Source organism: Lotus japonicus, chromosome 6 (genome assembly GCF_012489685.1).
Source record: "Lotus japonicus ecotype B-129 chromosome 6, LjGifu_v1.2".
In the NCBI taxonomy this organism is placed as follows: domain Eukaryota; kingdom Viridiplantae; phylum Streptophyta; class Magnoliopsida; order Fabales; family Fabaceae; genus Lotus; species Lotus japonicus.
The window spans coordinates 26,837,497-26,852,464 of NC_080046.1; the positions used below are offsets into that span (position 1 = coordinate 26,837,497).

Here is a 14,968-nt window from a genome sequence, read left to right on the forward strand (position 1 = left end):
AATTCCAACAAAATTCAAACCCTAGCTTCTTGATCACATCTCACTGAATCTTAAGTCTCTCATACTCATAGCAAGATTCCTCAAGCCCTATGATCTAAACCGTTCTCAAGTCCAAATCTCTGCTATCCCCTCACCTATCAACTTCTAACGTGAATCCATTTCTTAACTCTACACCCTCTTCCATAAACATCAAGAACTTAATCCCCAACTCATTTTCCACTCTCTAACAATCATAAACAATTAATTCCAACTTCCTCACAAAGGAATACACTTAACTCGAAATCGAACCTTCTAAGCTATTCATCCTCTAACAATTTCCCCTCGGATTTCACACAACCTAACATTGAATCCCTCGACTCAGTCTCTCTCTACTTGGAGCAATCGTGTGAACTAATCAATTAAGGATCTTACAACCAATTGTGCAATTCCTTCATCATCAACTTCTATACCTAGGTACTATTATCACGGACAATCAAAGACTACACCAAACGACAACTCCGAAATTCGCTTAAGTCATATAAAAAGATTCTACCCAACTCAAACTCGAACGAAAGAGATTCAAACATTCTTTTTTGACGCTTTGCGTCAACTTGGCCAAGACCTGCTATAATTAGCGTCGGTGTCAGATTCAATGCTAACTTTTGACGTTAAAATAAGTCTTTATTGCATTGATTAGATAATTGAATATGAAGAATAAACTTCAAATAAATATTTATTACTCCATAGGTTTTGAAAGTGACTTATATTAAAAATAAGATGAAAAACATTAAAAAATGTGATTTATCAATATTTCTCTATTCTAATTTGTTTCACCCCATTAGAAAATCAAAAGGTGTGTTATAGTGGTTAGTTTAGTTTGACCTTTAACCCTGAGGTTGAGGTTCCAATTCACACTTATATAAATGAGGCGCATATCAGCGGAGGATACCTCATACCTCTACGCAAATTAAAAAGAACTAGTACACCCCCTTTAGAAATTAAATCTTCCAATTTTTCTCCTTTTATATAAATTCAGCTATATCGCTTGAACTTCAATAGCTATACTTCAATTTTTTGCTCATATGCACTATATAAGGCTATAAGCAGCATATTTAAAGATAGACGTGAAACCCTTTGGCTTTACTTGTTTGAGTTACACTCCAAAATTCAAAGGGATAGGAAAGGGTTCGTCCAGAAGTAATTGCACGTAAACATAATCAAGCAACAATAAATCCAAACACAACCGAAGGAAAACGTTCAACAAAAAGGAGCTTGAGCTTGACTGCTTGACAGTTGACACTGATTAATTAATTTACATCAGATCGGAATAGGATAAACGAGTTTGACTCCTTTAAAATATAAAAATTACTTTAGAGAATAAAATAAGTCATTATAACTATTAATTATAATTACTTATTTTAAAAAGTAAATAAAATACAACTCAATTAAGTGAATGACTCATTTTAGAGAAGCCGATCCGGGACAAAGACATACAGAAGTTGATGCCTGATTCAACTGCTACGCCAATTAAGTTCAATCTCCTTATCTCCTCATCTATTTGTCCCTCTTTCTCTCCCAACCAAATTCAAAAGCCTCTCATGACTCTCTCTCCTGATCTATATCTCATTGGTCATTGCTTGTTCCCTTTCGCTAGCAAGATCTTCAAGCCTCAAGGTAATGACCAAATCACCTTACCATCTAGGCCTTATTCTCAACCACTCATGAACAAAAATCCTAGTGTGTTGTCATGCATGAGGGATATTTTGGTCACATTGAGAGGGAAAATATCCTGATGTGGGTCTTGGGTCGTCACTTTCGAGATGCCATATATGAAGTGGTCTCAGTAGTCTAAATGTTTCAACTTCGAGGGGCCAGCTAGCTTTGGTTGTTTGAGCATTCTTGAATTGATTTGCCACTCTGGTTTACATTGAAAACTAAAGGTTGCAAATGTCAAGCCAACCATTGTTTGGCCAGAAAGCAATAAATTTACAAATTGTGGAATATTCACTCCTTTGTGTTTTCTCCATTATTGTATGGCAGACCTTGTACGTGTCGCATGAGTATATACCCACCAGTGTCACCACTCCAAAATGCTAGGTGAGTAAGGTAAGACACCCTCTAAAATCGTTTCATATATACTTCAAAATCTTTTTTCTTTTTGTCAATAAACTTCGAAATCTTAAGCATGCAAATAAATTGTGTTCAATTTTGTAACCAAAAAAAAGTTGTGTTCAATTTATCACTAAAAAGGCCGGTTGGGTACAAGTAGGCCTGGCCCAAGCTAAGGAAGACTCGAAGACCTAAGTCAGTTTCTGCTCAAGATTGGGTCAAACTTTGACCATTGAAGGAGAGGAAAACCTAACAAAGTTGTTAATGGCAACCTAGACGTTTGCACATGGGTGCTGACTAACATACTGGGGATGGACCCTAGCTTCATTTGGACCCTAAAGGAAGTACATTCGCTCAAAAGAAGAGGAAGATGGGAGATGAAAAAAAAGCCATACAAGCGACCAAGCTACTTGAATAGAGGCATGGCAAAACTTGCCAATAGAACAACAAAAAATCCAGATAGATATACAATTTTAAGCAAAAAATACCAGGTAATGATCGGAAGTAGCTCACTTGAAGGTGAAGAGCCAGAATTTGAACCCTGAAGAAAGATAATTTATTCTAATTTACTAACAACGAACATTTGCCTATTAAAAAAAAAACTCTCAAGCAAATATTTAACAAGTTCAAGATATTGTATATTTATCATACTGTTTTTCTATTATTTGCAATAAGAAATATTGCACCTCTACTTTTTTAGTCTAATACAAGTCTTCTCCACATTAGGCAAATTTATTTAAACCAAGAACATTCACATCCTTATGGGACTAGCTCTCCCAACAAGTGATTTTTCCATCATAAGACTCTAAGACCTTGTTTAATAGGAATCAAGCATTTACCAATCAAATATGTGTAGGTTTCTGCACCTCTCTTCTAGTGATACATCATTATATTTTCATCCCATAAATTAATTGAATGGATTGCAACCATTTCATGATTACAATCAGTATGTCAAATAATCACCAAGTAAATATAACATTGATGGCTAATATTAACATTTGAGAAGCTTTATTTTATTACATAAAGATTGTAATTAACACTTTCATCTATTGTTATTTTTCGCTCCAGGAAAAAAAAATATCCTTCAACAACTTTTGCTTCTTAGCTGAAAATCCTGCTTAAGTTGATTCCACTCTATGTTTCATCGAGTATATTCACTTCATGTAATGAAGACACCAGTCTGAGCCATATGATGTTATGAACTGCCCTGCAATGCAGAAAGGAAACATGCTATTAGGATTTTGGCAAAAAAATGTGTAGTGAGAAGGATAGAGAAAAGTTAAAGATGCATCGGAAAACGAGTTCTATATAAAAGGAGAAGAATGTACAAGTAGAGGCTTCCAGCCTTGACATGTGGAAGAATCTACTGTTACTTCAAGCTGAATGAGAATCACCAGTCTTGAAGACAGTTCCGAAAAAATCGGATTCCCTGTGTCATGGAATTGAAGTATGACAAAGAAATCATTTAAAATGAAATACAAATCCAAACACCATAATGATACAAGGTCTTAAGGAACTGAAAGACTACCTGCAACGCAAAAGTAATATCACCCTCATCTACTTTAGGTGATACTCTTCTCAATTTATCCTCCCGGGATTGTCCTAGTTTAATAAGCCCCTGCAATAAAGTTTCATCATTTTACCAATTAAAATATTCCCTTGTTGATAAAGCACGCTTGAATAAAAAATTCCATCCAGTGGCAAATGGCAATACATCTGGAAATTCATAATCAAATTGAGGTTAGTCCTTAGATACCTGATCATTCAGCACTCTGCACATGTTTGAAAATTCTAAGATTCCTGCTGGTGGAATTAGTGATGATTTACATATCTCCATGTAAGATTTATACAACTGCATCATATAAGTATTACTCTTTTAGAATTGGGTATCAAAGCATAGGTTAGAGTGAATCACACCCTTGCACGCATAAATAGCTGTAAAGCATACCTCCCCAAGAATTGCATCTTTCTTGGCACCACGGAATTGTTTCATAGTAGAGCAGAGTATAATCTGCAAACAGTTCAGATCCAGAAAAGTTGTAAAAAAAATGGGCAGTACCTAGTAAAAAGACGCTTCTGTATTGGATTTTGTTAGTTTCAGTACAATGTTAAACAAGAAAAAAAAAGGTGATTTGTGTCTAGTGTTGTCAAAGATCATTTATGTGGGTTAGCTTGATTGTTCTACTAAACAAATTTCAAATAACTAAGTACCCTTAATATCATATGAAGTTGTCACTTGTTTCTTTACCGACCTTAGATGAGTTTCAAATTCTATTACTTATTTCTTATGATAATAATTAAGACTAGAAGAGATTTCTCCATGGTAGATCACATAACTTAGCCCACGTCAATTTCATAACACCATAATAGCATCTGGCATAAAAGCTATGTGACTTCCAGTAATAGACTGTCTCTTAGGCTCTTAGCTCACAACAATTCACATAGAATATTCATAGTTTAGGTTACCTGTTGATGATGTGGCAGAGATTGTATTGTATCCACTGCCGGTGATCTATATGTTTTAGACAAAGCACGAGCCATGTGATCAATCCTTACCTGCAATTAGTTTTGAGGATTTTAGGCCTTTAGATTCTAAAGCATGGAGAGTGGATAATAGAGAAACTCTACATGTTTAGTAAATTAAAAGTATCATATACTGGTGCTGAAGTGTAACTACAATGACTTTATAATATTGAAGACTCCTGAAAGAAACAGCTCAATGCTATATACCAATTATACAGAATCCTATTAATCTGGAACTTTGTTACATATATACCTTGTATGACTGACAGTAATAACTCAATCATACTAAAACTGATGCAACTACAACAGTAAACTACATGAAAACGTCTTCTAAGAGTAGCCATCTAAGTTCAAAACTAAGAATCTAAACTTGAAGAAATGTATTCAAACAACAATGAATCAAAAGAGATGCATGATAAATGCAAATTTGTACTCATTATGTTTCTTAAACTGTCATCAACTGAGAAATAGTTTAATAATATTAAATCCATCTGTCTACAAGCTAGGAACAGACTTCTGAGCACTTACTATGTCAAATTCTTGTTTTTTAACAAAATCAGGATCTGTCGCAAGATTCTGTTCAGTGGATGATTTCTCTTCCAACGAGGTATCCAAATTGGAGGCAGATTCTCTAATTTCCCCTTCTAGAATCTCTATTGCACTCCTGGAAAGAAAGTGAACTACAAAATCATTCTCTTGCCTGACTTTACTCTGGCTGAATGGCGAATGTAAATCTTGTATCGTCAATCATATTGTAATAACATATAAGCCCAACAAAAACTAAGGATGGGTTCTGGAAGCAAGAAGATCCATTTCAATTGAAAAAAAAATGAAAACTAGATAAATGAGCAGAAAATAATGCCAACATCCAGCATTACACCTTCCTATGGGTAGGGAATGATTCAACGCTTTTTTTGGCAACATTAATGTTGAATATAAAATGTGAAGTTGTTTAAGCATGACAATTTTTCAATCTTAATATATTGGCAGATCAAATATAGTAATAAATTTTGGATGGACTCGTTTTCATGAGCATAAAAGGCAATAAAAAGTGAATGATAATTATAATAATAATGAAAAAATGACTAACCTGCATATACAAAGAGCATTTCGCATATCTCCAGAAGCAGCTGCAACTTTCTGCAATGAGAAGTGCCAATTAGGCTCTACATACATATTATTTCAAGATGAATTATTGTATACCTTTCTTATGCTGCTCTTATCATTAGTGTATTAATTAAAACCAACTCTGTAAAACCTACTGTTGAGTTTAATGCACTTTACAGCTCTCATTGTTCATCTAAACTCACTTTGCGGGGAAAATAATAACAAAACAAGTCAACAGTACATTTGAATGCAACTTTTACACAAAGTGGAATGCTGCTGAGCTTATCACATTCTATCTGTCTCTAACAAAAGGAAGGACTGGCAGAGGTAACATTAGACATACTACTAAGCCAAATCAAGGACAGTAAATGCCCTTAAAGATCTAGAATTCATCATTAGCTCAGTTTTATTTGATGATAGATCCTTGGTAAAGACTAAGGATAGAGGCAAATACAAACTTATCTGAACAGTTGTAAATGAACTTACCCTAGCACATAATTCCAGCGCTTGGTGTTGGAAGACAGTGTAAGGAAGTTCCTGATAGTGAGACAAAAAGCTATTAGTAAAAACTAAAAATATTCGTAAAGGAGAAATGTAACTTTTTGTTATTTTTGGTCTTCACCTGAGTCATAAAAGAAGTAAACTTATAAAAAAAAGCATGACATTTGATAATGATAATTTTGTTCAAGTAATCAAACAAGGTGAAAGCGGGATACCCTATAACTCAAACAAGTTGTATAACAATAATCTTACCTTTAGCCTTTCTTCAAGAATCCTAAGGATCTGATCTTTAGAGTACGCCCGGAAAGTTATAACTTCAGGCTTGCCTAGAGCAGAACAAATAGAAAAAAATTAAAAGTGAAAAAGACAGAAAAATAATGTCAATTCATGTACACAAGTAGAAGGCTGGCTTCATAACTAAGGTCATTGAGAGACAATATTCAAAGCAATCAGAATGAAATGGAAGTGCTTTATACAAACTTATTAACTTAAATTACTCACAATTTAATGCTGTAAGCCTCGGTAGGAATCGATCAGCTAGATCAATTGCGTTTGCAACACCTGTATAAATAGGCACACTAAGTTCTGAATACCCAAATTGTTTTATAGTCAAGGGTTATAAAAAAGTCAGAAACTATAGTTATACTTTTGCGCGAAATTTACCTACTAATATACATCTGGAAAACGGGAATGTTGTAAGCATGAAAAGATCATGAAGCACAGCTCTGTCTTTAGTTATAAGATAGTCTAACTCATCAGCTATTATCAATCTGTTACCATGGAGATCCGTATTACAAAAACACTCAGCATAAGAAACTCATCTATAGAAGTCAGACTATAATCAATATGTTTCTTACGTCATATTCTTGCTGGATGATTTCTGAGAATACATGTGCTGAAGTTGCTGTAAGGGTGTGCCAGAAACCTTTTTCCCCGGTGCTTTGCTTAACCCAAGTATCTGCCAGAACACCAGATAAGTCAGTCATGGGTCAACTGATTATTGCTAACTTAACTACAATGTGCTACAACATATTCCTACCTTGGTGAAAATATCAGTTGTGTTGACAAGAGATGTGCAATTCACAGATAAAACATCCAGTGTCGGGAAATCAGCCTGCATATGAGATTGCATTAATGGAAGGAACAAAAACAAAACATAATGTGGTCTAGATGGAGAATTTTAATGAGTCTGTATCCAATTTTTTGACCCCAGAAGTGGTTCAACATTGAACCCCCCCCCCCCCTCAAAACTTCTAGTCTTAAGAAGTGTTGTTAATGGCGGATAGCGTAGTGTAGCGGCAAGCCCAAAAAACGTTATTTCGAGCGCTATAGCAGCAAATAGCGGACAATAGCGGCAAACAGTGGAGTAGCGGTGACCCCCAGGGCACTACATTATAACGCTATTGCGCCGCTATAGCGCGCTATTAACAAGCCTGGTCTTAAGTGCTTAGGATCTTATATCCACCATTATTCCAAACACTCAATAAAGGTAAAGGACTATTACAGTGTTCTTCTACAATCCAATTACATAGGGTCATCAATTACATAAATTGGGCAACCATGACAAAATCCACAGCATTGTTTTCAATGATCAGTAAAGGGATCTATACTGACATTGGTATATTCATCAAATTGAGGAAAAACCAACAAGAACAGATCACAATTCACAAACCTGGGAGACCCATTGAAGCAAAAGTCCCTTGATTTTTTCCATAGATAAAGATTTGCCAGTTCCAGGACAACCACATATGTAAAGACTCCCAGCCTTCTGGTGATCAACGCATCCTTTACAGAACTCCAAAACCACATTCTGCTCCTCCTCACGGCAAACGATTGTCTCCGGCGCGGTGGACACGTGCAGTGCCTCCTTCACCATCTTCAACTGCTCACAATCTATCATTTCCCAACACCACACAAGCGATTAACAACACTAAATTCAACTAAATTACCACAATTAAAAGAAGAAGGAAAAAAAACAGTGAAATGAAAATCAGTAATCAATTAATCAATCACCTTTAGGATTCCACTTGGGTTTCGTAGCAGCGGTTACATCTTGGATTAGTGACGGTGCGGCGGAACACGGCGTGCATCGGCGGTGACGCTTGGGCGGAGACGGCGGCGGTGCGGCAGATCTGAGTCTGCGCTTGGTGGTGAGAGAAGGCATCGATGAGAAATTGGAGATTGATTGAGTGCAGAATCGAAATCGAGTGTGGTGGATTGGGAAGAAATGGAGGAGATGGAGGAGATTATAGAGCGCGGAAGGTGTTGTTGTTGAGCGGGAAAACAAGGGCGCGAGATTTTCATTCTCGCGCGCCTGTTTGCACAGATTCTGCGTGTTCAGGATTTATTATACTAAAGTCAATTTTCAAAAATATTCCCAATAAAGAACGGGTGGCATCAAAGAGCACGATGCTTCATTGAAAAAAAAAAAAAGAGCACACGATGCTTCATTGAGGTACGTCGGTTGACCATAATAATTAATAAAAACTTATGAGAAAGCTTTTTTTATTTTATTTTTAATTACAGTATTTTATTTTATTTTAATCAGTATTAATATGAAGTGTATAAAATTTATTTTAAAATGCGATAATAGAAATAGGGTGTTGCTTCGGTTCCCATGGAGAATTACAGGGTATGACATTGTTCAATTCAATTTTAGCATACAAAGTAAGAGTGTTTGTGGGACGGATTAAGACAGATTATGTTTGCTTTTCACCCGACTAGTTGTGTGCCATTGATTCCCACAAATCTCATTCGAACTCGTTCCTATACTAGATGTGGTGTGAGTTTAAGGTGCCCACTAGGGTGGACAACTTTAAAAGTGGTCCACCGGTGCACCCAGGGTTACTTTTGGTAATTTACAACATATTAAAAAAATATGTCAATAACACATTTCTTCTCCTACCTACAATCACGAAACCAGCCACCACCCCCTTTGCACATCAGTCCAGAGCCAAAACTACACTCATTACCAAATATTTTAGTACTTCATTGAAACCCAATTCTAATCCATTCATAGATCGAACAAATTGCAGTTCAAAATTCAACCATGGCGAGCTCGATTTTGGAGGGTAAAGGAATACTCGGCGGCACAACCCCGAACACAGTGCCGACGAGCTCGATCTGAGCCTGCATCTGGGTCAAGTCACCGACGGTGGCCACATTGGTCTTGAGATCGGTCATGGGATACCTGGCGAAGGGTCGAAGACGATACCATTACCGACGGTTTTCACGAAACCTGCAACCCCAAACCGCAGTTGTCTTCTTCCCCAAACCCTTCCTTCTTCTTCCCTCCTTACACCGATCAAACCACCCCTTTCTGGTCTCTGTTTGTTCAGATCTTCACTTCCATGCTCTTGTTCTCTGTTCTTCAGATCTTCAAACACCACAAGGGTTTCTCCATGATTTTGGTTGGTTGGATTCTGGGTTTTATTTGTAGTGGGTTATGGGTATTTTCTGGGTTTTTGGCATTGGAGATTTCGGGATGTATTTGGTGGCGATGTGGGAGTGAGGGAGGAGGAGGTGAGGGAGAGGTAACTGGAAATCGTCGGAGCTGTGAGGTCAAGGTGGCGGCGGTGACATGGCCGACGCTGGTCAGATGAAGAACAGTGGGTTGGGAAGATGAAGAATAGTGGATTGGGGAAGATGAAGAGGATTATAAATTTACATTTTTATCCTTTTAATCATCATTTAATCCTAACCATCCAATAAAAGAATATTCTAAGATTCTTAAATCCAACGACATATGATCATGGTCCATCGGTGGACCAGTTTGAAACTTGCCCACCCTAGTGGGCACCTGAGTTTAAGAAAGATCGGACCATAAAAGGACGGTTTGAGTTGGCTCGAAAGACGAATGATAATTTCGGATCTCATAAAAAAAATTATAAATACTTCTCATTAGTCATTATGTAAAAACACTAATTTTCAATTCTATTATAAATTATAAAAGAAACTACACAAGTATTGGATTAGGAAAATTCTATTTGGCACAATAGTTTTACTAACGACACTGCACGACTAACTGTGTGCCGTTGATTCCCACAGATTTAATTTTCTTCTAAATCACAAACCCACCTTGATTTCTGTCAAAAGCCCCACGTCATTTTTTTTAACGTCATGATTTGTTCTGGTCGTGCACCCAAATTGTCGTGTCATTTAGCATACCTCATTAAATTATTTATGCTAAATTTTGCAAGGAACAAAGTTTTAATCTAACTATACAATGAGATATATTTCTAGTAGGAATTTTGGTGGGGAAAGGTAACGATGAGTTGAATTTGTCTTTCACCCGACCCTAAATATTGATCGTACCAATTTTTTAAACTCGAACCCATCCATAAACCCAAAGAAACTCAATGAGGTGCACATTGAATAAACTTGGACTAGGACGAGTTAAGGGACAAAGTCAGGTCATGTACACCCTTAAAATAAAGACTACATTGTAAATTTTAAAAAGTTTATTACAAAGAAGAGGAGTAGGAGAAATTTCCTATAAGATATTTATACAAATTTATATCTGAAGGGTAAATTGGTATTTATGTATCACACTGTTTTTTCTTTTACTTTCACTTTTCCTTCCACATTCTCTTCATATCAAACAACCGAAAAATACACCTCATTTTCCATTCGCTTACTTTCCTTTTTTCGCGTATCTCTTTGTTGAAGGGACAAAAACCCTGCCTCACACCGAAAAGCTAGAAAACAGAGAAGATGGAGAATCTATGGCGAGTGGCGACGGGTCAGGATCCAAACCCGGAAGACTACACAGGCATCGAGTTCTGGTCCAACCCGGAGCGCGCCGGGTGGCTCACAAAACAAGGAGACTACATCAAAACATGGCGGCGCCGCTGGTTTGTTCTCAAACAAGGCAAGCTCTTCTGGTTCAAGGACCCCGCCGCCGCTGCCGCACCCTCCTCCGTCCCACGCGGCGTCATCTCCGCCGCTACATCCCTCACTGTAAAGGGCGCCGAGGACGTCCTCCACAAGCCGTTTTCATTCGAGCTCTCCACCCCGCACTCCACCATGTTCTTCGTCGCCGACTGTGATAAGGATAAGGAGGATTGGATCAACTCAATTGGCCGCGCCATCGTACTTCACTCTCGGTCACATGCACACTCCGAGGTTCTAGATTATGAAAATAAGGCTACCAATTCCTGATCCTTCAGTTTTTCTCTCTAACATGTATAGTCCTTAATCTTGCTCTTGTTGTAAAATTACTCGTCTGGATTTTGATGTTAATTACTTTTTGTCAATAAAGATGTTTGCTTTTTTGCATTTTCTGTACTGGGTATGTGGGATTTTGGATGGATCATTGAATTGAGTATGAGGTGGGAGTTTCATTTTGTTTCCCTCTGCTTCTGTTGGATCAGATCAGTGTTGTCAAATCGCGATCGCGGAGAGCAAAAAATCTGTTATTTCAGCGGCTATTTAGTGCGAATAGCCCACTATAGTGGGCAATAGCAGCGTCACGATTCGCCAAAAATCTGCTACGCGCCGCTATTTGATAACACTGGATCAGATATGGGGTGTTGTGATTGAACTTGTTATTTTCATCTGTATTACTGATCACAATGGAACACTATATATTCCAGTGACTATACTTCTGTTGAGTGACTTAGCTTACTCTAACTCACTAACAGAATAGAAAACAGAAAAGCTAACTAACCTTCTAGCTAATTACATAACAGGTGATCAACTAACTTACGAATCACATAACCGGTATTGCCCCCTCAAGCTGGATAATGAATGTCATACATTCCCAGCTTGTAATCACCTCATTCTCTTCCGTTAGAAGAAGCGAGAGCAGCTACTACCCTAACCTCATCGTCCTCTCTGCTAGTAACAGGATGGAGTCTCAGGTGAAGCATGCTATTGTTGTCTAAATTATGGGTCGTACTGGATCCAGAGGGCAGGTGACTGAAGTCAGAGTTAAGTTTTTGGATGACCAGAATCATCACATCATGAGGAATGTGAAAGGTTCAGTGAGGGACCACATTCTCACCCTTCTTGAGTCTGAAAGAGAAGCCAGAAGGTTGCCCTAGAGGAGCTCATGTTTTGGTTTGGGATTCAATGAAGCATTGCTGTTTTGCTTTAGTTAGCTGATGCCAAATGTCCGTGTCATGAACTTAATTATGCATCTATTATGACTTGAATTTGATCTCTACACTTTATATGGTTGGGATTTTGAGTAAATTTGTGCTTTGAATCTACATTCCCAGCTTGGATACAACCCTAGTGAAAGGGGAAGGGGAAAGTGTCTTAGTTAACAATTCAGCTAGTTGAAGAGATGTGGATATTGGACGAAGGTGAACAAGGCCAGAAGGTACTTTCTCCCTAATAATGTCGCAGTCCAGCTCAATGTGCTTGATCCTTTCATGTGAGGAAGGATTGTGAACTAGTTAAATGTCTGATTGATTGTTACAATAAAGGGGAACTGGTGTGAGTTGAGGAGTCTGCAAATCCTTTAACAAGAAAGAGAGTCATTGCGTTTCACATACCATAGCAGTAAGAGCCCTATATTCGGCCTTAGTGAGGTAAAGAAGGCGTCCAGTTAACCTTCTATAGGAAGAAATGTCAGAAGAGGAGTGCCACCTTCCTTAGACAACTTAGTAGAGGTGTCCATTGGAGTTTCAACATGTTTGCTGCCTAAGTAACCGGCGTCAGACAAGAATTCAAGAGTATACTTACTTTGGCTAAGAAATACTCCCTCGGAAGATCTAGCTACCTCAAGGCGAAGGAAGAATTTTAGTTCTCCAAATAGCTGCCAGAACAACAAGTAGGTCAGTCATGAGTCAATTAAGTATTGTTAACTTAAATAAAATGTGCTACATACAGCATTCCTACCTTGGTGAAAATATCAGATGTGTTGACAAGAGATGTGCAATTCACAGATAAAACTTCCAGCGTCGGAAAATCAGCCTGCACATGAGGTTGTATTAATGGAAAGGAACAAAAAACAAACTACAATGTGGTCTTGATAGAAAATGTTAATGAATTTTGAAATTGGATCCACATTTTATAACACCAGAAGTGATTCAACTTTGAACCTCCCCCCCTCAAAGCTTCTAGCCTGAAGTGCTTAGGATCTTATGTCCTCCATTACTCCAAACACTCACTAAAGCTGAAGAACTATTACTGTGTTCTTCTTCAGGCCAATTACATAAATTGGTCAAGCATGGCAAAATATACAGTATTGTTTTCAATGATTACTAAAGGGATCTATATTGATATTGGTATATTTATCAAGTTGAGGAAAACTCAATAAGGCGAGAACACATACCTGTGTGACCCAGTGAAGCAAAAGTCCCTTGATTTTCTCCATAGATAAGGATTTGCCAGTTCCTGGACAGCCACATATGTAGAGACTCCCAGCCTTCTGGTGCTCGATGCAGCCTTTGCCGAACTCCAAAACCACATTCTGCTCCTCCTCACGGCACACAATTGTCGACGGTGCAGTGGATACGTGCAGTGCATCCTTCACCATCTTCAACTGCTCACAATCTGTCATTTCCCAAACACCACACAAGAGATTAACTACACTAAATTCAACTAAATTACCACAATTAAAAGAAAAATAAAAACAGTAAAATGAAAATCCATAAGCCACTTACAGATACTTATTTCTAGAATTAATTCTCCTTCAGAATCAATTGTAGAAGTGATTTTCAGAGGTGCACTTAGTAGTGGTGTATATAATTGACACGGACAAACCTTTTTCCGGAAACTGAACTTGTGATTCAACTGGTAGCAGAGGTTCCTAAGATAATCGGACAATGAGCACTCATGTTTATGATGAGCACTAGAAACTGATGTTGATGATCAATGTGTGCTGAGTGTGTCTATATTGTACTTCATGATCAGCATTACAAACTGCAGTTGGTCTAGGCTACATTTTAGGTACGATTATGCGTAGTGTGTTTGTTAGTTAGGATTCATTGTTTTCAGTTCTTGAATGTCAGCTGAAACACATTCTATTTGTCATTAATTGAATTGGCGTTGGAAAATTATTTATGCCCTAGTCTTATTGTTGCTGCTTGATTTTCTGCCCCAATATTTATTTCTTGTATGAATCAATATGAGTTAGTTTCAGAAATCAAATTGTTTTTGTTGTGTTTCAGAATTTGATTGGGTTTGAATGGTTCCTTTTATCCAATGTCCATTATCATTTGACTCCCTTATTTCATTTTCCCTACCCCTAACCTAAATGTATAATTGGATGTCAAGGGTCAACATCCTGCAATGCTTAGCCCTTGCCTTTGATTAAAGTTGAAATGTATGAATTTGCTATCACATAATACAAATATCAATTATAGAATAGCTACAATAATATGTAAGCATTCAACTTATTTAAAATTTAAACTTGGTCGATGGGAGTACAATTAATCCAAATTTGGTTAAACCTCTGCACAACATCAGTTTTGTGCTTGTAATCAGGTATTCCTCGTACATATTTTGTCAAGCTATCAAGGCAAGGTCTCCCCATGTCATGGACAAGGTTGTTGCAACAATCTTTACTAACTGCTCCAGTACCAAGAAATGCTTTGTTAAAGATCTGATCAGTGCAAAGTGCACTCAAAGTGCGCATGCAATTGTCCAAATATTTTTCTGACGATGATTCTGGACCTAGTGCATAGTTATCCTCAATAACAGGACCTAGTGCATAGTTATCCTCAATAACAGGACCCTCAGATGGCTCTAATTCAGATGAAAATCCTATTTTTGCCATCAAAACAGCACTGACCAGGAA

The 14,968-nt window shown here is 37.5% G+C and overlaps 2 protein-coding genes and 1 pseudogene across 2 annotated transcripts; 2 read left to right on the forward strand and 1 right to left on the reverse strand.

Annotated features, from left to right (window-relative positions):
- Positions 1-3,044: 3,044 nt before the first annotated feature.
- Positions 3,045-8,564, reverse strand: LOC130726553 (cell division control protein 6 homolog B). Its single transcript, XM_057577835.1, has 16 exons — positions 8,233-8,564; positions 7,892-8,112; positions 7,259-7,333; positions 7,077-7,177; positions 6,883-6,989; positions 6,721-6,780; positions 6,472-6,545; positions 6,205-6,255; positions 5,702-5,751; positions 5,140-5,275; positions 4,555-4,644; positions 4,037-4,099; positions 3,845-3,940; positions 3,617-3,706; positions 3,417-3,517; positions 3,045-3,295 (listed from the first exon to the last, which is right to left on the reverse strand). Exons 1-15 carry the CDS (start codon positions 8,381-8,383, stop codon positions 3,479-3,481), a joined length of 1,404 nt encoding a protein of 467 aa, XP_057433818.1. The 5' UTR covers positions 8,384-8,564; the 3' UTR covers positions 3,045-3,295; positions 3,417-3,478.
- A 2,272-nt stretch (positions 8,565-10,836) lies between these two features.
- LOC130726292 (pleckstrin homology domain-containing protein 1-like) lies at positions 10,837-11,496 on the forward strand. Its single transcript, XM_057577536.1, has one exon. The coding sequence runs from the start codon at positions 10,933-10,935 to the stop codon at positions 11,377-11,379; it is 447 nt and encodes a 148-aa protein (XP_057433519.1). The 5' UTR covers positions 10,837-10,932; the 3' UTR covers positions 11,380-11,496.
- A 144-nt stretch (positions 11,497-11,640) lies between these two features.
- Positions 11,641-14,259, forward strand: LOC130726294 (40S ribosomal protein S28-like; annotated as a pseudogene).
- Positions 14,260-14,968: the final 709 nt, after the last annotated feature.